The 22,557-nt window shown below is 38.9% G+C and overlaps 2 protein-coding genes across 3 annotated transcripts; one reads left to right on the forward strand and one right to left on the reverse strand.

Moving 5' to 3' along the window:
- Positions 1 to 5,546: 5,546 nt before the first annotated feature.
- On the reverse strand, positions 5,547 to 8,725 carry LOC149834339 (Tetratricopeptide repeat (TPR)-like superfamily protein). The gene has a single exon (XM_090010073.1). It carries the CDS (start codon positions 8,558 to 8,560, stop codon positions 6,053 to 6,055), a length of 2,508 nt encoding a protein of 835 aa, XP_089866199.1. The 5' UTR covers positions 8,561 to 8,725; the 3' UTR covers positions 5,547 to 6,052.
- A 2,442-nt stretch (positions 8,726 to 11,167) lies between these two features.
- Positions 11,168 to 15,448, forward strand: LOC149834340 (uncharacterized). 2 transcript variants are annotated; one of them, XM_090010075.1, is made up of 4 exons: positions 11,168 to 11,407; positions 11,612 to 11,677; positions 14,894 to 15,024; positions 15,152 to 15,448. In XM_090010075.1, the coding sequence occupies exons 1-4, from the start codon at positions 11,234 to 11,236 to the stop codon at positions 15,264 to 15,266; spliced, it is 486 nt and encodes a 161-aa protein (XP_089866201.1). In that variant the 5' UTR covers positions 11,168 to 11,233; the 3' UTR covers positions 15,267 to 15,448. The 2 variants fall into 2 exon arrangements, with proteins under 2 accessions (XP_089866201.1, XP_089866200.1); XM_090010074.1 differs by having other exon boundaries at positions 14,894 to 15,448.
- Positions 15,449 to 22,557: the final 7,109 nt, after the last annotated feature.

Raw genomic sequence — 22,557 nt, forward strand, 5'->3', positions numbered from 1 at the left:
CACACCTGCTAGTTCAGTCTTGCGATTCAAGGCGTCCGCAACAACGTTGGTCTTCCCCACCTTATACTCTAAAGCAAAGTCGAAATCAGCTAGAAACATTTGCCATCGAGCTTGCTTGGGTATTAGCTTCTTCTGCGTCTAGAAATTGCTCGTGGCGACGTTGTCCGTCTTGATGATGAACTGAGCACCTAGAAGATAGTGCCGCCAAGTCCTGAGACAGTGCACGATGGCCGTCATCTCACATTTGTGTACTGTATAGTGCCTCTCCATATCCTTTAGCTTTCGATTCTCGTAAGCAATTGAATGGCCCTCCTACATAATAACTCCATCGATGATGAAGTCTGATGCATCAATGTGGACTTCAAAGGGTCTTGAGTGGTCTGACAACTACAACACTAGTTCCCTTTCAGTCGCTCGCTTGCCGCTGCAGAAGCTTTGATCATAGAGAGTGCAAGAGAGCGAGAGAGAAGAGAGGAAGAGAAATTGCAATCACTCGAAAGCAATCACAATGAGGGTGAACAAAAGAAAGCTTAACACATTTGCATTCATTTACAATTTTGCCCGCAGGCACATTACAGTTTAGATCTATGAGCTAACCCTTCAGGGTATTGATCAACCTGAACCAAAGTAGAAGGGTGGCCCAGACAAAATTACAAGTGATTCGACACTTTACATCAAGACTCAACCAAAGTAAAACATACTCTAGACACAACTGTATAACGTAGGACGCAGGAAAACAAAACCAAAGGCCCACACAAAATTAGCACCCAAGAAAAAGATCCCTTGGGCCAAAAAAAAAATGTATAATTTGCAGATTAATAGAAGTTATTAAGGAAAAAAGCAATTGCTGAATGCTCCTGCATCTTCTTAACTCCTTGAGGAGTCTTTGAATCATTTCCATGCAAGTCATGGAATTCTTATCTTTTACTTGGCACCTTTTTTCCATAACAGAGCTGGGGAATTAGGGTCCCCTCCGAATCACTTACCAGTGGATTGAGCTGGTGGCTCTAGTTGTGTTCGTGTTTACCCAAGCCAAGCTCATCCCTGAATAAGACGAGCCGAGCATGAGCTGGGTCATTTTAAAACTTTTCATCTTATTTATATATAGAATATATATATTTTTATATATTACAACTATATATATAAGATGAAATGTTTTGCTCACACTCGGCTCATCTTATTAAAAGTTATATATGTACACAAGCTTTTCCCGAGCTAATCTGAGCCAAACACCCTCGACTCGTTTAAGCTAAACAAGCTGCTCATGGCTTGACTCTCCAGTTATATGAACTGATTGCGAACGAGTTCATGATGAGCTGAACTGAGCCGACGAGATGCTCAATTCGTTTACAGGCCCTACCTATGTCCCACCTCGCTGGCCCCTTAGCCCACTTGATTTCTCTGGCTAGTCAACTTTCCCTATGCCCAAACTAACTTGTTCACCTCACTTTCGCGCTCACACACGCTTTCCTTACCGACCTCAAGCTAAGCTCGACCCCATCTCATTCTAGCCAACTGAATTGACTAGCATAACCTAGCCTAGCTTAGCTCAACCCAATCAACCTAAACCTAGCCTTTGGTCGAACCTCTTGTGCCAGGCTATCTTAGCCTATTCCTACTAGGCCTAGCCAACCCAGTGTAGCCAAACCTAACCACGACCAAGTCAACTAGCCTACCTTAATTCAACTTGTTCATACCTGACCTAAGCCTCCTTTTCTTTAACTAACCTAGTTGGTTAAGCTGACCTAGCTCAATTAGTCCAAGCCTAACCCAACTGAGATGCACCCACTTACTTCCTACTATCTTTAACCCTGCTTGCACTTTACCCTATTACTAATCTTGTGTTACCGACTCTCTCTTCTCTCCTACCTCTTGCCTACTCAAGCCAGTAGGCGTCAAGCCCCACTAAATTGCCACTAACCAAGCCTCGCCCTTTAACCCTTTGGCTAGAGATCCCAGCGGTTCGGATCCAGAACAACCAAATACATAGAGATTCATATTGGAATCAGATCCGGAACAGCAACAAATTGCAAAACCTCCATCCTGAATCTGACACATTTGCATCCTTACCTTTGGCGTCTCAAATAGTTGGCATCAGGACTAGGCTCGACAAAACATCATAAACAAGCCTCGTCGTTTGTCACTTATTGGCTAAGGATGCAAATGGGTCGGGGATTCAGGATGAAAGTTTTGCAATTTTTGGTTGTTCCAGATCTGACCAGATCCGACTGCCCTATGTATTTAGCTGTTACAAATCTGAACTGTTTGCATCCCTATTCATGCGTTCAAGTATCAAGCTTCTTTGCAACTCATTCTGTAGAATCAATGCAATCGGACTGTGGATCACACTCTTAAAAATGAGCATGGACTTCTCGGATGTGGATCGAGTCGTCTATTCGACTCTTCTTTCATTTCGATCCAGAAAGTAAGCAGACTCGGTTAAAGGGGCTGCCTAGGGGCAAGGGGTGCCCCACGAGTTTACACAGTTGCGAAAAGCAATCATAATAAGTATGGCAGACATAACAACTAGGACTAGGACTCTTGATTCCGATGGTGGTTTCCCCGTTCCACATGAATTTTTTTTTTAAGTTTTCACTACCCATGCCCAGGTTTGCCTGAGTGGCAGCAGGCTTGGGGAAAAGGTGCAGACACCTTTGTCCAATTCGATTCCCACCAAGTGGGCAGGTGCCTTTAACTGTGGGCTCCATAAGGAACTTGGGTGTCATGACCCACTCAGGGTTTACCCCGCAGAGAGGTGGGTCCATTAGGTGACCCGGTTCTCAGTGAGGATTCCTCATCAAGTTGTCATGACAAAAAAAAATTGCTTGTGAGCTGTAGTGTAAATGTCTAATGAACTGATAGTTGGCTATAAGACATGCAACGAAAAGGAAAAGTTAAGCCACATTATAAGCAAAACCCAGTTCCCAAAGCAATTCATCTCTTTCTTAGGGGCAAGAGGTAAGGTCATGGAGTTTTTCGCCGCCAGAACAGTGATCATAAGTACGGCAGGCAGAGCCAACACAACTAGGTCTCTATTCCTGAGGCAGTTTCTTCGTGTAAATATCAAAAAGAGGCCACATTACAAGCAGGTGCAGAGTCTTTGAAAGGCTATGGAAAATAAAAACACATGAGAGGCATGTAGGTAGGCCGCCCTGAATCGGTGACCCAGTTGGAGTCCGATCCTGGTCGACTCGGGCGAGACTCGCTGGGTTTGCCAACTATGGGTTTGAGTTTGGATTTCGGTGCTGCTATTGTCACTTGCGTGGACTTTGTTTCACCTGCAGGTAAAAACATCTCTTAAAATGAGTCATCATGGACCAAGGGATGGCTGCCAAGCTGATTTACAGCAAAGCCTGCTTGTGTGCTGCCTCAATGTACCTGTGGTTACTCAATCTTGTCTAAAACAAATAGAACTATGGATACAGCTGATTTATAAAAGCCAGTCCGTAACTGTACTTGTTAGACTGGACCATATTTAACAGGAAGCAAAATGGATACCGAAAGCAGTGCGTGAAGCGGAAGCAGGGAAGCCAGTGTTAAGAAATAGTATGAAGCGTGACCATGTGAAACAAAATGACAGACTTAAAGGAAAGACTAGAATGTTGTCAAAAATCACTTCTGTCAAATAGTATGGTTATAAAGGCAAAAACTGCTAACAAGTTGAGTCGAGGTGATCTCACGTAGGTGGTGGCCCAAGCTTAGGCTGTTCGGCACGAAAGGGCTTAGCAAAAATTCTGATTCAGGACTGCCTACCTACATGTCTCTTATGTGTTTTTTCATGCATTTTGTAATTTTAATGCATAATTCCCATAAAAGAATATTTGTTATAAAGAATTATATGTTTTTACAAACAACAACTACGCCTTCATCTCAAAACAATTGGGGTCGGCGATATGAACCAAAAAAAGAAAATCATTCTGGGTCTTCCACATGAATCCTTCTCCTCCAATCATTTCTATCCAATGTCATGTCCTCGGTGAGGTTCAAAGCATTCATATCCTTTCCTATCATCTCCATCCAAGTCTTCTTAGGCCTACCTCGACCTCTTTTAACTAATATATTTTCCCATTTCTCCATCCTTTTAACTAGAGCATCATTAGGCCTTCGCCGAATATGTCCAAACCACCGTAAACGATTCTCTCTCATCTTATTTTCAATGGATGCAACACCTACCTTCTTACGTATCTCCTCGTTTCGAATCTTATCTTTTATTGTATTTTCACGCATCCATCTAAGCATACGCATCTCAGCTACACTCATTTTTTGAATATGATGTCTCTTGGCAGCCCAACATTCCGTACCATATAGCTTAGTCATTGATTTCATGTGCTAAATTTAGTTATTACACAATATGAATTTTGATTTTTTCCATATCTTAACACTAGAAAATGCAGTCTTAACTCGTCCGAGTTACCGAGTCGACTGCTGACTCGCGAGTCAAGGGTTGGAAGATCGGACTCCGAGTCATAAGTTTGCCAATTCAAACCTGCAAGTGCAACAGCTTCCGCTAAAAACCACTTTCAACAGCTTCCATAAGAATCACACAAATTTTTATTGGAATCACAACACCTACTAGTATTACACTTTTGACAAGCTGAATGCCAACCAGAGTCATGTATTTGCATAAAGCTACACATGGAAAGCATTGCAAGAACCTTGTTTTCCACATCTCAAGAAGACTTTAAAGTAAAAGAAAAAAGAAAAAAGTTCTAGCTAGCATAGGCGTGTAGCGCCACATACCCCACCCTCTGCTAAAGCTTCAAAAATCAGGCCAAATTCGTTGCCCATAAGGGCTATAAGCAAAGAAGCAAGCCTGGTTACTAAACAAAACATGCTGCTCATAGCTCCTTACATCTGCTCTTCATAGGTCACACCCTCTGCTAAAGCTTCAAAAATCATGCCAAATTCGTGAAGTAATGGTGGTTCTGAGCAATCAGTGTGATGGAGAAAATCCAGTAACTACATGATGCTTCCAAATTTTTGACAACAGAGAAAACCCACCAACTTATGAGGCTCCCAAACATTTGAATTCAGACTTCATTTAAGTTTTGCTTACTATATCCAAGGTCTCTTCTCTCTCTCTCTCAAGATAAGCTACTAAACTATCTAACGGTGACATCCTAGAAAATTATGTTTCATAAGACTTCCACATCTGACCAACTTACAATACCCAAAACACAGCACTCACCATAACCACACCCTCCCTCACCCCCCAAAAAGAAAAAAAAGAAGAAAAAACAAACAACAGAACATCCAACTAGAGGAATAAAAGCTCAAATCTCAAAATACTTCTTTATGGTAAACAAAAATCTGCCCAAAACCAAGAATTCAGATATAGATGGCCAAATACAACCATTCCCAATTTTTCCATAATAAACAACACATCGTTTTGCAATGGATCCATAACTAGAAAAAGAAAAAAGGGCAACTTCAAGATCATCTATCAAACCAGGGATATCATTATTAATTTACTATAGGATCCTTGCACACGTACAAAGTAATTTGATATAATTCCACTACTCAAACTAGTCAAGTACTCCCCATATGAACGACAAATGAAAAGGACTAAAGATCAACCTAACATATTGATTCATGAGTACATATAAAATTATTAAAGAAAAACAAGAAATGAGTAGAACACTGTAACACCTGCTTACTTGTTGCTACATTGGAAGTGGCTCAAGGGCAATGGCTAAGAAAGAGAGGGAGCGAAGCAGGATAAAAACTGAGAGAGTATGCAAGTCATTGCAGGTCAAAGGAAGTACGCCATGCTAAGCTGACAATACCACAGAGTGGCGTGGGAAGCAGTGAAAACAGGTATCGAAAGGGCAGAAGCATCTGAGATATTAACAGCATCCTGCCAAGCCTCAATGCCAAGAATATCAGATCTGTTGGAAATAAAGTTGCTCAACTAAACAATTTTCAACCTTTTGTAAATCAATATGTTACTGTTCGGTATTCATGATTCAGTTTTTAACATATACCTATCAATCTAAATTCTAAACTCCTTTTTGGTTCCATAAACAGCAATCTTTGATCAAACTTAAAAGCACTATTGTTGCTGAGGTGAAATACATCCTCTTTCCACAAGTTGCACCATAAGCCTCTCCGCATCACTGGAATTTCCCATTAGAATCAATTTCTCCTTCACCTTCCTGCATAATTTTACATCAGGAATCAGATTCCTCTTAAACATTCGACAAGCTACTCTGTAAGACCATATGGGAAGCCCTTCATCCAAGAATCTCTTCATTAGTATATGACATGTATCAGCATCTATCTTTGAAGCTGTCCTCAGAACCTTACCCAGAAGTCTATACGCCTCCTCAAGTTTTCCAAATTTACAGAGCTTTTCAATGACCTGGTTATAAGCAGTCCTGAAATTATTTTTCTGCATCATCTTCTCCAACAAGCCTAATAGCTCTTCCACCTTGCCCTTCTCACAATATCTATGAATAACTGTTCTGTATGTTACAGAAGAAGGAATCAACCCCTTCTCAAGCATCCTTTTCAGTAGCCGAGTCGCTTCTTCCAACATACCCTTCTTCCCCAGAGCATCAATCAGAGTGGTATAAGTCACCACATCAGGATGCCGGTTATTCAAGTACATATCATCAAACAATGACAGCGCAGATTCAATATCACCTCCCTTGCAAAACCCATGAATAAGAGTTGTGAAGTTCACCACATTAATCTTACATCCCTTCCTCAAACATCCCTCCATGAACTCTTTTGCATCGGTCAACTTTCCCTCTCTACACATATCATGAATCAGTAAATTAATTTCAACAGCTGTAGGGAAAAACTGTTTCTCTATCATCTTCATAACCAACTCACATGCCTCAGCCAATTTCCCCTCTCTCCGAAGCCCATGCATCACAGCACCATACGTGATGGCGTTTGGAGTCCACCACTCCTCTTCGCTTGCATCAAGCATTTTCCTTGCCTCGGTCGACTTGCCCATCCTGCAAAGGCCATTAAGCAAAGCAGTGTAGGAAACAGTGTTTGGCTTGCAACCGTTCTTATACATCTCCTTCATCAACTTCTTTGCTTGATCTACCTGCCCCACTCTACAGAACCCGTCAACAACAGCGCTATAAGTCACCACATCAGGAACACAACCATCCAAGAACATCTCATTTACAATCTGTTTGGCTTCATCCATCTTCCCTTCACGACAGAAAGCATGAACTACTGCACTATACCCAACTTTATCGATCCTAAACCCCTTCTTCTTCGATTCTCGCAAGAATTCAAGCGCTTCGTTCACATGACTGTTCTTTGAAAGAACATGTATCAGTGTGGAATAAGTAACTTGGTCAGGCATCAAACAACTATCCATCCACATCTTCTCTAACAAATCTCTCACTTCTCCAATCCGTTTATGCTTACAGAGGAAACCCATTACAGTATAGTAGCTGATCTTATCGGGTGGGCACCCTTTTGCTCGCATTTCATCAAACAATTCCAGTGCATCATCAACTCTGTGGCGATTGCAGAGACCCTTTATCAAAACATTGTAGCTCACAACATCAGGAGACGCACCTATCCTCTGCATTCTATCAAAGAATCGCATTGCCTTCTCTAATCGATTTGCCATCACAAGAATGTGGATCACAGTGTTGCAGATGAACAAGTCCGGCTCACGCCCTGCCCTCTGCATCAGATTCAATACCCGCAATGCGCTTCTCAATTTATCCGCCCGGCTACACGAAATCATCACGTTCGCAAAATCCTCGGGCGTCTGATCGATCCCCCGGCGCTTCATCAACCGAAGAATCCGGCGAGAGTCTTGGCAAAGCTTTGTCTTGCTGAGGACCTCAAGCATCGTGTGGTAAACTTCGACCCCGTGGCGGTACCGCCATTGCCGGTCAGCCCAATGGAAGAAGCTCAGGGCGACGCTTTCGTTGCCCTGAGCGCGGAGAATGGCGCAGACTTGTTGGGGCCTCAGGCTTCTGAGCAAGTGCCTCAGCTTACCCTCCAACTCGAAGTTCCACGAACCGTGTTGCTCGAGTAATCTGCAAACTTCTCTCACTAAAGGGTGCTTAGTTGGATCCCCGCCTTCTTCACTCTTCTGGATTTGCTCTCTTCGTTTCTTTCTATCGGGAAAGATCGACTCCCCACATCCCAATTTTGCTTCTTCCCGTAATTCCCTCTCTTCGATCTCACCATCAAACCTTGAAACCATTTGGCCCCCTTCTTCTTCTTCTTCTTCTTCTTCAGTGGTCTGTTCACTGTGTTGATTCTCTTCATCCCTGTTACACGAACCCAAAATTCCAAACGCTAAATGGTCCCTTTCTTCAACCACCCCCCTTCTTCCACCACCATCAAACACATCAAAAACTCCAAAGCCTTCTTCATTCGCATCATCTCCTCTAACCTTACCAGACAGTTTCTGCAAAAACCGAAACTTCTCTTCATCGCCATCATCGTGGTTTGCCGTATTAGCATGATGGGTGTCAAGATTGAAGCTCGCAGAATCAAGATTAGAGAATAATCTAGAGACTAAAAGCCCACATTGGCAACCATGGAGCCTGCGTGGGGTTGCCCTCGGAAGCATGAGTGAGCTATTCACATTAAAAAACCACGAGAATTTAGGAGCAGTTGTCGACTTTAAACACCACCGAATACCAATCGGAAGATCAAAAGGAGACCCCCGCTCTGATTTCCGTCCGAGTTGCGCAGATCAGGGTGCATAAGCGTTGCTGTCAATGGTTCGGACTTCCTACTCGGTTTGGGTACGGCTCTTACCCCAGAAACTTGTACAAAGTGGGGGGTACTTATTATGAATTCAGATTATATAAAGCGCCGCTGCATGGTGGGCATGCAAAGCCATTCTTGACAGCCAGTGCATGCCACCCATCTTAGCAATTTTTCATATGCGTGTGGTGCTATGTCACAAGGACACGCCATTTTGTCTCTGTGTCTCTGGTGACACGAGCAGACACGCCAACAGGGGACACCAACACGTATGGCATTATTTTAATATTTTTCAAATAATATTTTAATTTTATTTCAATAAAGAGTTCTTTTTAATGCGACAATATTAAAAAATAATTTCTATTGATTAAAAAATAAAAAAAACAGTGTCCGCTTGTCTCATTTTTTTAAACTTTCGAGTCCAATTTGAATCCCACATCCTCGAGTCTCCGGATCATGGTGACATAGGTGTGGTGTCCATCTTGAAAAATGTTGAGATGGGTGGCCATGCACTGCTTTTATTATTTGGATTGGGGTAAGGTTTGTGAACAGAAAGCTCGGTTCAATATTTTCTTCAGGATAAGAGATGTGATAAATTGCAAAAAAATGTTTTATGGGTGAAACATAAAGAAAATCTTATCGAATTTATAACAAAATTAAAATTTAAGAAGCATGAAAAAAAAATACAGCGTGAAAAGGATTTAAACGGGTTGGACATTATCCATGGAGCTAGGGCTGCACAAACAGTTGAGACTTGAAAAAAAAAAGGAAATATATATACAAGAACCATGTGAAGAGGATCTAAACAGGTTTATCTCGTTCAAGTGTGTGTGTGTGTCTATATATATATATATATATATATATATATATATATATATATATATATATATATATATATATATATATATATATTTACATTACATGCTGCATGGTGGGGCATCCAACGACCTGCTTGACAGCCACCCATCTTAGCATTTCTCGAGATGGATGTGGTGCCCATTTCGAGAAATGTCAAGATGGGTAGCTGTCAGCGATGGAGCTGCATGCTACACATGCAGCACCGTTGCATAAACAATGACCTCTATTTGATACTTGAAGCAATTAGGGATACACGAGGTGCCGAGCCTCTCAACTTGAGCTTATTCCATTCAAGTAAATAAACGATCCTGAGGGGTTTATGGCTCTGCTGTAGGAGTAGCTTGTGTATGTTACTGTGTGTTGGATGTTACAACTTACAAGCTTCAATCCCATGATATACAGGTGGTTGAGTAATTGTTGTAAAAGGAAGGGGCCTTAATTCCACCAGAGAAAAAGAAAAAAAAAATCAGCATAACTAAGCTTGGTTGATTGGTTCCAGATTTATCAGTTTTAATTTTTCATTTTTTCAATTTCTTTTCTGAAATCTGACCTTCCAGATTTGATCTGCAAGGTTTGTTTAGTAAGAATTGGCTTTTGAATTATTCAATACCAACAGGTTAGTAGGTATTTATAAGACTTCAAAAATCAACAATTTAGAATTTTCATAAATCTCTAGGTTCATAAAATCAATTATTTTCATCGAATTTACATGATCTAGCAACCAATTCCTAACAAATGAGCCGTGTTGATTACATCTTTGGTGCCTAATTTGCAAAAACAAGGCCTTTTAGAGAGAGAGAGAGAGAGAGAGAGGTTGCAAAACAAGGCTTGAAACATGGAAAACGAGTTCGGCTTATTATTTTTACCAAAAGTTGTTGAACCCAAGTCTGAAGAGATTTATAACTCTACTAAGCCCAAAGGGTACGAAATACCTTCATTTGTCGCACAAGAACTTTCTACGTTCATATATGGATTGCTCCTCAAGGAAGCATGAATGGACAATCCAGATCCAAATATACAAGATCAGGTAACCAGTGTTTGAACTGCCTTCTCAATTCTTTTTGAAAGATTGCAGGTGGGATGAGAGAAATCCTGCAACCACACCACATTAGTCTAGTGACTCTAGTGCAACCCTAGAATGTTAAAAGTTGACTAAGCCTGCTAAACACATGAGGCTCTTTGACAGTTTCATCTGAACTGAAAACAAAAAAAGCCTTCAAGTCAAGTCAGAGAGTCCTGCTTTAGTTCCTCAGTCTGGACCATTCCCGTTAACATTAGAGTTGATTATAGCACCAATCTGGATCCACGTATGAGATGGATGGCTTTCATTCATATCCATGGGAAATTTCTGCCAAGCTCATCTAGACACACCCTTCTTATCGAGGGTCTACCTCTAGAATTCTAAGCATAAATCAAAGCAGTTTTTATTATGATGCTCATGCGTAGCATACCCTCTTTTTTTATTTCATTGACCATCGGTGAGAACTCTTAGAAGACTATGAATATGAAGAGCCTTCAAGGCGGCTGGGAGACCTTGGCAGCTAGCTTAATTTTCCGTGTTTCTTTCTCTAATATAATAAGCAGGCTCATCTAATATTGCCTCATATTTGTTCCATTCCAGGATTCCATGATTTTATGGTCAGGAACTTGAGGAACAAGATCAAGAGGAGAAGAAATGCCTTGCTTTGTGCCGTTCAATAACAAGAATTTGGACATCTCCTTCTCTGTCTTTAGGCCTTTTGGTGGTCTTACCAACGAAGTGATAGATACCCTCAAGTACTTCTGCTCGTTCTTCGAGGGATTTGGATGTTCCTATTCTGCTGTGTTTAGCAGCATTCATGGCAATCTGGTAGGCACCAACAAACGCAAAAACTCAACCCTCACCCCCCTTTTAATTATTTTCCTCTCCTGCAGATGCTGCTTTTTGTTTTTGTTTTTGATGGTTTTGTTTTTTTGTTGGTTCTTGGTCTCTCTCTCTCTCTCTCTCTTATTTTTCCCAACTTGAATCATTTTCTTTTCAAATTTCTGAGGAAGTCGAGTTTTATATATGCAGGTGATATGGTATGGAGGTTGGAGGAAGAACAGTAACGGATATGGGAAATCGTCGATCAATCGTCTGGTACGTTGTTTGAAATATTGAGATTTTTGGCAGGATGTTTAAAAAATAATTTGACATGAAACCCACTCAAATAAGATACCACCTCTTGGACTAGAAATGTATGTTCCTTGAGAAATTATTTATTTGTACGTAGTAACTTAAAAGTGTATAATCAGTAAGTTATATTTCAGATTATAAAAAGTATCATTTACATTTCCAAGCTGTTTCCAGGTGATGCGTGTAAAAGCTACAGCCAAACGGTTACTGAAGGCTTCAGAACATGCATGTCTTTTGATACTGAAAGTTGATTTTTATAGCCCATCATCACAAACAGATATATAATAAAGTTTAGGTTCCAAATTATAGTGATTGGAAGCATGAAAAGAGTAAGGCGCCTTCACTAACAAATTTGATAAATAAAAAATTCACGTGTATATAAATGACCCATACATAATGTCCCCAAAAAAGCGCTTTTATTTGCTTATTCTTGTCATTATTAATTATATCAATTTCAAATTTGTTAGTTACAATTGGAAAAGGCATTTCTATACCCAACTCTTAATAGTTTAGTATCTAACAGCCTCATGGTTTTATTTGTGCATTCTTAATAGTATCAATGTTGATGTTGTGGGTGTCTTGAATTCTACCCATTTCGATTCACAACTCGATCCAAAAATATTTTGGTGACCCTACAATGAAAAATTTCAGTGGAGGTTTGTGGCCTGTTTAGTTTTGTAATTTTTTTTTTTGTACTAGCTAGGATTTTATATATATATACTTTTGAGAGGTAGGTACGAGAGTTTCTAGTGTTTTGGGGATTAGGGTTTTGAGAGCTCAATGTCTCCACTCTTTATTTTTTTTCACATCTTGTTAGTGGATCTTGCCCCTCCTTCAGCCCGTAGACGTGTAGGCCTGTGTGTTGAACCACATAAATCTTGTGTCTTTTTTTTTTTTCTCTTTATCTTATGGTTTGCTTTGTTTTAATTGTGGTTTGCATAACAGTTGTTCTTATGTCTCTCGTCTAGAAACATATCATTAGTGAACAAAATTTTGCCACCTTTCTTTTGGAACTGTTCAATCACCTCAAAATTCCTCAAATACTTGCGTTGCAGGTTCAGTCCCCCCCCCATATATCACTATTTCAGAAACTATTTCAGGCACTGATTTCTAATGTAAAACTTTAAAATGCTGCCTGATTTTGTGTTTCTTGCAGTAGAGTTCACGGAAATGATATCTGTTCTGAAGTCACTTTCATTGGTTCATTATAATTTTAACGTTTTCTTGCCATAGGTCGTTGTGAATTTTAAGAGTTTGTTATTAAATCAACTCGTTCAAAAGTATAGCTTAAAAATGCTCAAGGAAGCGTTAATATATATAACTTAGCCATATGAAAATACTTGTTCATCATTTATGTTCCATACTTAGAAAACGTGCTTTTTTTGCTTTTGCTTGATCTTTTTTAATGAGATAGTTAGATGGACAGCCCACTAGGGGTTGGCAATGGGCCGGGCGGCCCAGTGGGCCAAGCCGACCGGCTCACCATTGACCAGTTTTAGATCAAGGTTTTAGATCTTGACCTGTTAGCTACCAGATTGAAATCCAACCTGTTATATACATGGGTTGGCTCATGGACTCCGGGCCAACTCAATGTGTCTGAGCTACCTAATTAATCTTTTAGTAGCTGGTTTCATAGTAAATTTTTTTATAGTCAAGTTGGGGTTACCCCACCAGTTAAAGAACGTACCATCGGGTTTTGAACTTGCAACATCCCAACACATGGTGGCGTACACTAACAACTCCTACCAAACAAGCTGAGCCTCTGTTGGTAAGTTGCATAGTAACTTGGTAACTATTACTATTTACCTAATTAGTTGCATTGATTATATGAAAAATAGAAAGATAATTAGTTAGGTGCATTAATCTTTCATTTAAGTCATTGTTTTTGGTATTATATGAATTAATTTATGAACTTCATTCAAAAATAACCTACAAATGGGTTAAGGCCGGGCTGGACTGACCCACTGAACATGTGAGCTAATGGGATGGGTCATGGGTTGTTCTTCAAACCCGAGCTCATTAAGAACCGGGCCATCTCTAAGCTAGGTTGTACTTAAAACCCGATGGGCCGAGCTCTAAACAGGCTTGAGCCTGGCAGGGCCGGCCCGATGCCCACCTCTAAAGGCCACAGGGTATCCTCGGGCTTGCCCATTTTAACTTTTTTTCATTTTATACATAAATGGTTTAGGTGCAACGGGTTTAAGAACATTAGAAACTTGGATGGTTGTACAATATAAAGAGCCGTTTGGGTTTGTTTTTGTTGGGTATAAATTGGCTGGCAGGGCCATGGATTCCAAAATTACACATATTAATTTACACACGAGTAAACTACAGGATGCAACAACATGAGGGATTATCAGATAGCCTGATTTGGCTGCATTAGGTCAATTCAAACCTTACTATCTTATATTGCTCAGTCAAGTTCAGACTTCCCTCAAACTCGAGGTGGGTATCTCCCAAACAGAATTGAAGTCATAATGTAAGGTGTAAGGTGAGTGTTTTTGCAAATCCACACGCAAAGATACAAAACTGATTAGCAATATAAAATGGTTTCATTCTATATATAAAAGGTGACGTGCACTAGCTGCTCCTACCAGACAAGGTAGGAGCCCCCGTTTGTCATAAAAAGAAAATTTGTAGCCTTCCCAAATGGCTCTTTATATTCTTTAAGAACATTAGAAACAAGGTGACGTGCACTCTCTTTTTTTTCATTCTATATATATAAATGGTTTTTGTACTTCACTTTAATCTCTTCAAATTACTTATTTTAGCTAAATTGTAGCTACAAAGCTAGGGAGCCATAAAAGTGAAATTCAATAATATAAAGAAAATTTAGGAATGGTCAAAAAGTGTCATTTTAAACAGTTTGCAAGAGTTAGGTGATAAGAAAAAGTAAGCCAAGTGATCATCTAAGCAATTTCTTAAAAAGGTAGTCATTTGTCTTAAATACTTGGAAATCTAGCCTGCTAGACATTTATTTGCCATACATCAGAAACCGCTCTGTAAATTAATCAAAAATCAATGCATTTCCAACTTGTTAGCTCTCGAAGTAGATACACATTATTTATCAGGAATAATCAATGACTCTAAAGTAAGCTTCATGGTTGATTCACTTTGATGACTAATATAATCAATTGTTACATTGCCTCCCAACATCTTTTTTTCTTCTTCTTTCCCCAGCTGGAATCAATACCAAACAACTTATCCTCTATTGCTGAGGTACTAGGCCAAGGGTTTTATGAGGCGTATTGTGGAGAATCAGAAAGTGGACTTCCTGCTGCAAAATTCTCATCTGGTGATATACTTTCAATGTATGCATTGTTTCCAATCTCCAATGCTACAGATCTATCCTATGCATGTTTAGCACTGCTCAAGTCCTACTTCTCCAAAACAGAGGGTCTATCTGCTGTAGTTTGCTTCAATTCCTGTGACAAACAGGTGGTGGCAGGGTTACATGTGTGGAAGTCCTTGCATCATTGTTTCTCATGGCTTCTCAATTCAGAGTCCAAGAAGACCATCCATTCATTTATTACTGATCTGTCTTCAGATGTAAGATTTGATGTCTTGAGGGTGGTCTATGTCAATGGGGATGATGCAAGAGATTTTGATAGTCACAACCCTCCCCTGGTGTGCCAGAATATAGCAAATGAGAAGGATGATTTATGAACTGAGGTCTGTTCAACAACTTTTTTGGCTGCTTAGTGGGAATCAACTCTTAGATTGTTCTTTGACAAATAGGCAGGTTCTGGAAGGCTTGAAACATCAATATTGGCTTACAAAGTACAATATTTTCTAAACAAAATTTCATGACTTGAAAAAACATATTTTTTTCATAAAACAAAGCATGATATGAAACAATATATGCCAAGGTTGTTAAATGCGATGAGGCGAAGCCAGGCGTTGAGCCTGCGCTTCGCCTCTGAGGCGTACGCCTCTCACAACGTGAGACTCTCAAGCAAGGTTGTAAATGCGATGAGGTGAAGCGAGGCGTTGAGCCTGCACTTCGCCTCTGAGGCGTACGCCTCTCACAACACTTGTGAGATCTGATTGAGTACTCTCATGGTTTCCACTAGGTGGGTACAGTGCTTGGGAGGTTGCATCTCTGATTGGGTTGGTCAAACATCTGACTATTGCAGCCTAAGAGCAAAACCAGATATTTGAAGCCATCACATTTAATGTTTTCTCTATAGTTAGCATTTCTTGTTTGCAACAACCACCTCCAAAGTAGAGGTGTCCATGGGTTGGGTTTGACCCGGATCCGATCATACCATACATTGTAGGGTCACGGTTTGGTGATAAACAAGAAGGTCTCATTAGAATCTGTGTCGGAGACAATGGGTCTGATTAATATATGAATCCGGGTATGGTTGTTGAGATTTCATATCAAACCTGGGCCCAACCTGAGTTATGACCAGGATTCGTATTTTTTCAATGTAAAAAAGAAAAAAATATTATTTTATCAGGTATGTTTCATGGAATCCTTAGGATCTGGGTATGGTTTATCTTATGGTGAGTCCTGTTAAACTAGGGTCCAAACCTGGTACCATCATGTCACATCAAGTTTGGGTTTGATTTCACTTGGATCTAATTAACCAAATCTGACTCATTGACACCCCTACTCCAAAGCATGACCAATGAAATTGCTATAAAGATATCAAGATTTAAGAGGTAGTTTATGCCATGTAAGATTGTTTTTTAAATGAGATGGCACCATGAAGGTCACACCATCTTGTAGATTCAAAAGCTTGAAATATTTTTGATACGTTTGCATCTAATTTTTTGCTGCACATGGTGACAATGCGAGACTCGGTTTAGTCAATGATGATTTTAATCATTTTCAAACTTTAAGTACATCATATACCATATGGCCCGTTGTTAAAGTTGCATATGATCTACCACTGTAGATATGACATGCTTTCAACATAGTTTTAAATAATAATAAAAAAAAGGAAATTTTCATTTAGGGCCAACCTTTGGACCTTAATTCTAAATATGGACCACACGTTTCTGAAATTTCAAATATGAGCAAAAAACCTTTGCTGAAAACTGCCAAATAGGGACCTCATGTCAATTCGCAATGGATTCATGCTCAGCTGGTTTACCTAAACAAGTTGGCTTGTAGCTTGAATCATCGAGCTCAATTTTTGAGCCGAGCCTAACAATGAACTGCTCATCTTGTTTCCCAGTTCTAACACCTTTCATATTCTAAAACGTAAGTCCTTTTTTGTTTCTTGTGTTGTCCCTCAAAAACTGAAAAGTATTTATCCTCATAAAATAAAGTAAACAGTGTCAACCTTTAATGATGAAGGTCCCTATTGTAATTTAACTTGTTATTTAACCTAGTTTAAAGATCACTAATAAATGCAGGCTCTTGGTTCACAGTTTTCAGAAAAAGTTTGGTCCATATTTAGAATTAGGAGCAAAAGATTGGCTGTATAAATTTAAAAAAAAATACAAAGTATATATATATTAGTTAACCTTAAATGGATACCTTATGAAAGTAACTAAAACACTCTTAAAATAAAGACATTTTTGAAAAATGCGAGTTACTTTTTGAGGTAAAGTAACTTTGATAGCTTGTAAAGTTATTTTTTTAGAAAAGATGTTTAACTTTTCAATTCTCTCCAAGTTTAAAACGACTTATAATGCTCAAAAAAGTAATCATTCATTTTAAAAAATAATATCTTTAAGAATATATATATATATATATATATATATATATATATATATATATAAGCTGCACAACCCTTAGATGCTACCTACAGGACTCTGCCGTCCATCCCAGCCTTAATGGATGGCAAAAGAAAAAAAAACACGAAAAAAGATGATAAAGCACGCTTTTATATAATGATTCAATTCAGTATCCGTATCGGCCAATACCGATACTGACAACATTGGTCATAGGGATCTCCCTGAAAAATTGGAAATTGATAGGTTATTGCTTCATTGTGGTTCCATGGTGTGCCTGTACTGACTTTCTGAAATGGTGGCGATATAAAATTTCACAGGATTTGCTCATTATCATCGTTAGCAGTTAAATGCTCGAGTCTTCGGTAATAAGTATGGTGCATGAGGGTTCTTTCTAAAAAAAAAAAAAAGTATGGTGCATGAGGGGATGTCATTGGAAAGAAATCTAAGAATTTTATAATAACATGTGGGGTACTTTACTGCAGCTGGTTAAATTACATATGAGATGCTTTAGCGCAGGGGACACCCCCCAAGGTTTTCGCTCAATGTGTCTTTTGCACATCTAAAATTAGGGATCCAAGTAACTTTTGATGGAGTGGGATCTTAGTTGACCTGGCATGACTTGAAATATAAACATTAAGCACAAATATTTATGCATTAAGCACCTGATCACCAGCAATCTTGGGGATTGGGCCTATCAATTGTGGGGCCTAATGGAGGGCAATTAGGTGCTTAATACACAAATATTTGTGCAATTATATCGCACCCAATCTAGACTCCATATGTTAGGGGTGGTGTAATACTCTGATTTGGAATATCTAGAGTTGGTTGGTATTACTTATGAGAGGAAAAACATACAGAGTTTACAGAGAAAACACGGTTAAATTTTTTTTTTTAATAAACTCAAATTCTTTTATAGGGTTTATCATTCATAACATGTGAAAATGAAGATTACATGAAAATGATAAGAAATAAAACTAACAAATATCTCTGTTGCACAGTCAAAGTAGTCGATTACGTCTTGCTTCCGTTAATATGTCTGGAACCTATAGTTATAATTATCAAGAAAGTAAGTCTACAACTCAGTAAAGAATACTCATAAGCATTAAATGACTTTAACTTACAGTTGTAGTAGTATCTAAACCCGTAATCTGAGTTTAGTTTTTGACACAACACACAAGGTTTGTATATTTTAAATTTCTCCCTTAACTTTCTCAATCTAACACTCACACACAACATACTATAACACTATGTCTATTATACCGATCATAGTCGTCTATGGGTGTAGCAACCAGTGTAAAACACCTTAATTCTATATTGTTCGCTAGACTATGAACCATAAACTCTCAGTGATCCCTGAATCACCAAGCACTGCAATGAAACAAGGAAAACCCCACTAGTAGCTAGTCAGAAGGTCAGGCTCAAACTCGGCATGGTTCATAGTTCATGCTACATCCTAACCATAATTGACTTTCAACCATTTATGACTGTCTAGAATATGAATATAAAACCTTAAATTATATCTTAAGTTCATTATCTTGAACCATACTTTCAAACTCGTGTTTCACTCATTCTCTCATGAGTGTCATCATGAAATAATCACGACATGTCTAGTTCTCAATTTCAAAATGATTATAGGGTTCACACTTTGTATCATACTAAGCGAGCAACAAGGTATAATCTTTACATCATTAAATCATTGACGGTCCACTCTTCATGATGGTTGCACTCTGATCGTGAATCAGGTAGCTCTTTCTAGAGGTCATCACTTCTGAGATTTAAAAGGTTAAGCATGCTAATCTTAGTTTAAATTCAAACAATATAGTTAAACTCAAAGGACTCAAGGTTAATCACAATTCTCACTACAATGCATGTCATTCAAGAATATAACATAAATATGTTGTTAAAAAACAATATTTATTTCTAGTATTCTTGACATATCACAACCGACAAGTGTACACATTCATCTCAATGCAATTAACTCGTGCATGATCATTCTATACATATCATGTTTACACTCAAAATTTATATTTCTAACATATTAATATACAACAATCAATGATAACATGCAACACAACATGATTTATTCACAACTAAAATTACTTATAATATCTCTTACCTCAAATGCGAATGTTACACTCTAGTCGCAATCAAGTCTCAAGTGGCTCTAACAATAGAATTTGATCATCACACAAGCATGTTTATATTAATACACATACATTATTTATATTTTGATACAATTATCAAAATACTCTTCTTGAGATGATCTGTCAAACCTCAATTTTTATGCCCTTTGTTTGGTCAAAACCATGAAATAAGAAGATTTCTCTGCAATACGAATTCAACACACCAAACCTCACTCAATTATGAGTTTTGAGTGCAAAGTTATGTTTGTTTTACTTATCTGGATATGGGTACACAAGGGTAATTTGGTTATTTCAACTTTGTGATTTGACCCGACTCATCTTAGGTCAAAACAAGTTTAGTCTGAGTTTAGAATACTAGGTTTACTGAATCTATTTCTGACCCAACAGGGTTTGGGTTCAAACTCAATTGAATTCTCAAAAATTCATAATGGATCCGCTTACTAACATGTGTGAATCCATATCCAATTTGCTGTAATTGGACTGGACTCAACTATTCCAACTAGGTTCAATTATGTCTTATTCAAGGACATACTAGACTAGTTCAGTTATATCCTAGTCAGGAACAAATTGAACTAGATTCGGTTCAGTTTCAAACTAGATCCATACTAAATTATAAACTAGGTTCAGATCCAGTTCTGATCTGGATCTAGAATTATCAGACTAAATCCAAACCCAGTTCTGATTTGAATTCACAACTAATTCATTTAGCTATGGGTTGGACCCAGATCCAACTATATATTGAATTCAAAACTGATCTGATTAGTTTCAAACTAGATCCAAATCAAGTTCTAATCAAGATCCATAACTAATCAAACCAGCTCTATGCTATATCTTGACTCAGTTCTGTCTGAATCTGGTTCAACTTGAATCAGTCTAGGTCAACTGGATTCAATTCAGATCTAAACAGAAAATTGAGACCCTATGAGACCCAACTCAGTCTGGTTCACTCAAAATCGGTTTTGTAAGACCCACAATTTTTTAGACAAGTTCTGAATAAAATTCATGAGGCATTTACCGGTAAAAATAGCATTTATACTCAAAATGTGAATCGAACCAATTCCTCTGATCCAGATATACTTAAGATATTCGTATCTTCGCAAATGTATGCTCAAACACTCTGAAAATCATAACTTCCTACCTGAACGAAATCAAAAGATTTCTATAAGCCAACTTTTCTAGTTACGTCAATACGAAGAGAATGACGTACTCAGGAGTTTTTAGAAAAAAAATTATCGAAAACCTAAAATTTTTGTGGGACCCACAAAAATATTCCTAAGAAAATATCCGGTGGGACCCACAAAATAGCTCATAAAAATATCTAGTGGGGCCCACAGGATATTCTAAGGAATATTCTATTTAGATAAGCTCAGTGAGTCATCCGGATAAGTATGACATGAAATTTTCAGAAAAGCCAAGGGCAAAAGGAACTTCTGAAACTTGGGGCTCAAGTTTCAGAATCTATAAATAGAGGAGCCCCCCTCCCCCTTTTGAAAAATCGCCTAGCCCACTCTCTCTCCTCCTTTTCCAAACCTCCCCTACCTAGCCTAACCCACCTGAGCCTGCCTAACCTGGTCTGAGTCTGCCTGATCTGGTCTTAACCTGCCTGACCTGGTCCTAGCTCACCTGACCTGGTTCAAACCTAGTTGACTTGACTTGAGCCTAGTTGGGTTTGAAATCAAAGTCAAGGTCATTTTTGGTCCCAGATTCTGGTTTGATTTTTCTAAACCCAAACCTAGTCTGACCTCTCGAAGGAAGGATCGAACCCCGTTTGAAGCAGTTGGAGCATTTCTGAGTCGTTTCTTCCATGATTTGAAGTAAATTCACTTCGTTGATCCATCTCTTTTAAGTATTTGTTTGCTTGTATATAGCATATACTTTCTGAAGTAGTATCTGATCCTAGTTCTTGGTTGAGCCCTCTAGGACACTTTGGTGTTCACGCGCTCACCTCATAACTATCATTAGATATATATGTTCGAATGCGCAGTATATGCGTTCTTAAAAAATAGTATCTCACCCTAGTTTCTAGTTGAGCCCTCTAGGACACTTCGGCATTCACTCGCTCGCCTCATAACTATCATTGGATACAGATCTTGGTGTATATCATTTGGAATTGGTCGTTGCGTCTTATATCGCCAAGGCTCGTGTAATTTACCTTTGCCGTCACATCGTATGATGCCAAGGCTCTCTGATTTTTGCAATTTTTGATTATGCACTTTCGATTATGCATTTACTTACGTCGTCGCGTTGAATGATTCCAAGGCTTCTGCTTTCTACAAATATATATGTAGAGTATTTTATTCATTTACACACCCTCAACACTAAATATATGCATTTCATTTACGATGCCGTTGTATAAGGCACATGCTTCTGCTTATACTAAACATATGGCGCGTAAGTGAGTGTTCAAATAGGAGATCAAACTCTAAATCGCCAATGTGATTTCCTTGTCACTTCTCGTTCAAGATTTTGCTTGACGAATGAAGCTCCTATTGGAAAAGCTTCGCTTTTTGGCAAAACCGCTTTTGACGTAAAGACTAACTCATTTATGTATGGACTGACTATGGCCCAGAGTTCCCAACAACCTTAGTGAATGAAGGTATGCATAACAGTACACATTCATTTCTCGAGTTAAGCGTAAAAAATTTCTGCCAAAGAGGGAAGATGCTGCTGAAATGGATAAAAGAAACACATACTTTCTCCGTCAAAGAGAGGAAGTGCTGCTGAAATTTTTGAAGAAACTAAAAATAGCTCAGAAAGAATGTAGCAGGTTACTCTGTCATATAGCGAAATGCTACCCAGTTTATGGAATGCTTTCTACAACGTAGAAAGGATCATTGTACCACTGCCGATAGAGCAAAAGAGGTGCTGACGAAATGGTTGGCAGAAGACCTGCCAAAACTGGTTGAACGACATAAAGATATATATTGTTGGAATGATGTCAGAATGTCTCATCTACTAAATACTTGTAAGGGCACCTTACTCGTAAGGGCCGTTGAGCCAGAGTAGAGG

This window comes from Nuphar pumila, chromosome 6 (genome assembly GCF_984573655.1).
Source record: "Nuphar pumila chromosome 6, dmNupPumi1.hap1.1, whole genome shotgun sequence".
Taxonomy (NCBI): domain Eukaryota; kingdom Viridiplantae; phylum Streptophyta; class Magnoliopsida; order Nymphaeales; family Nymphaeaceae; genus Nuphar; species Nuphar pumila.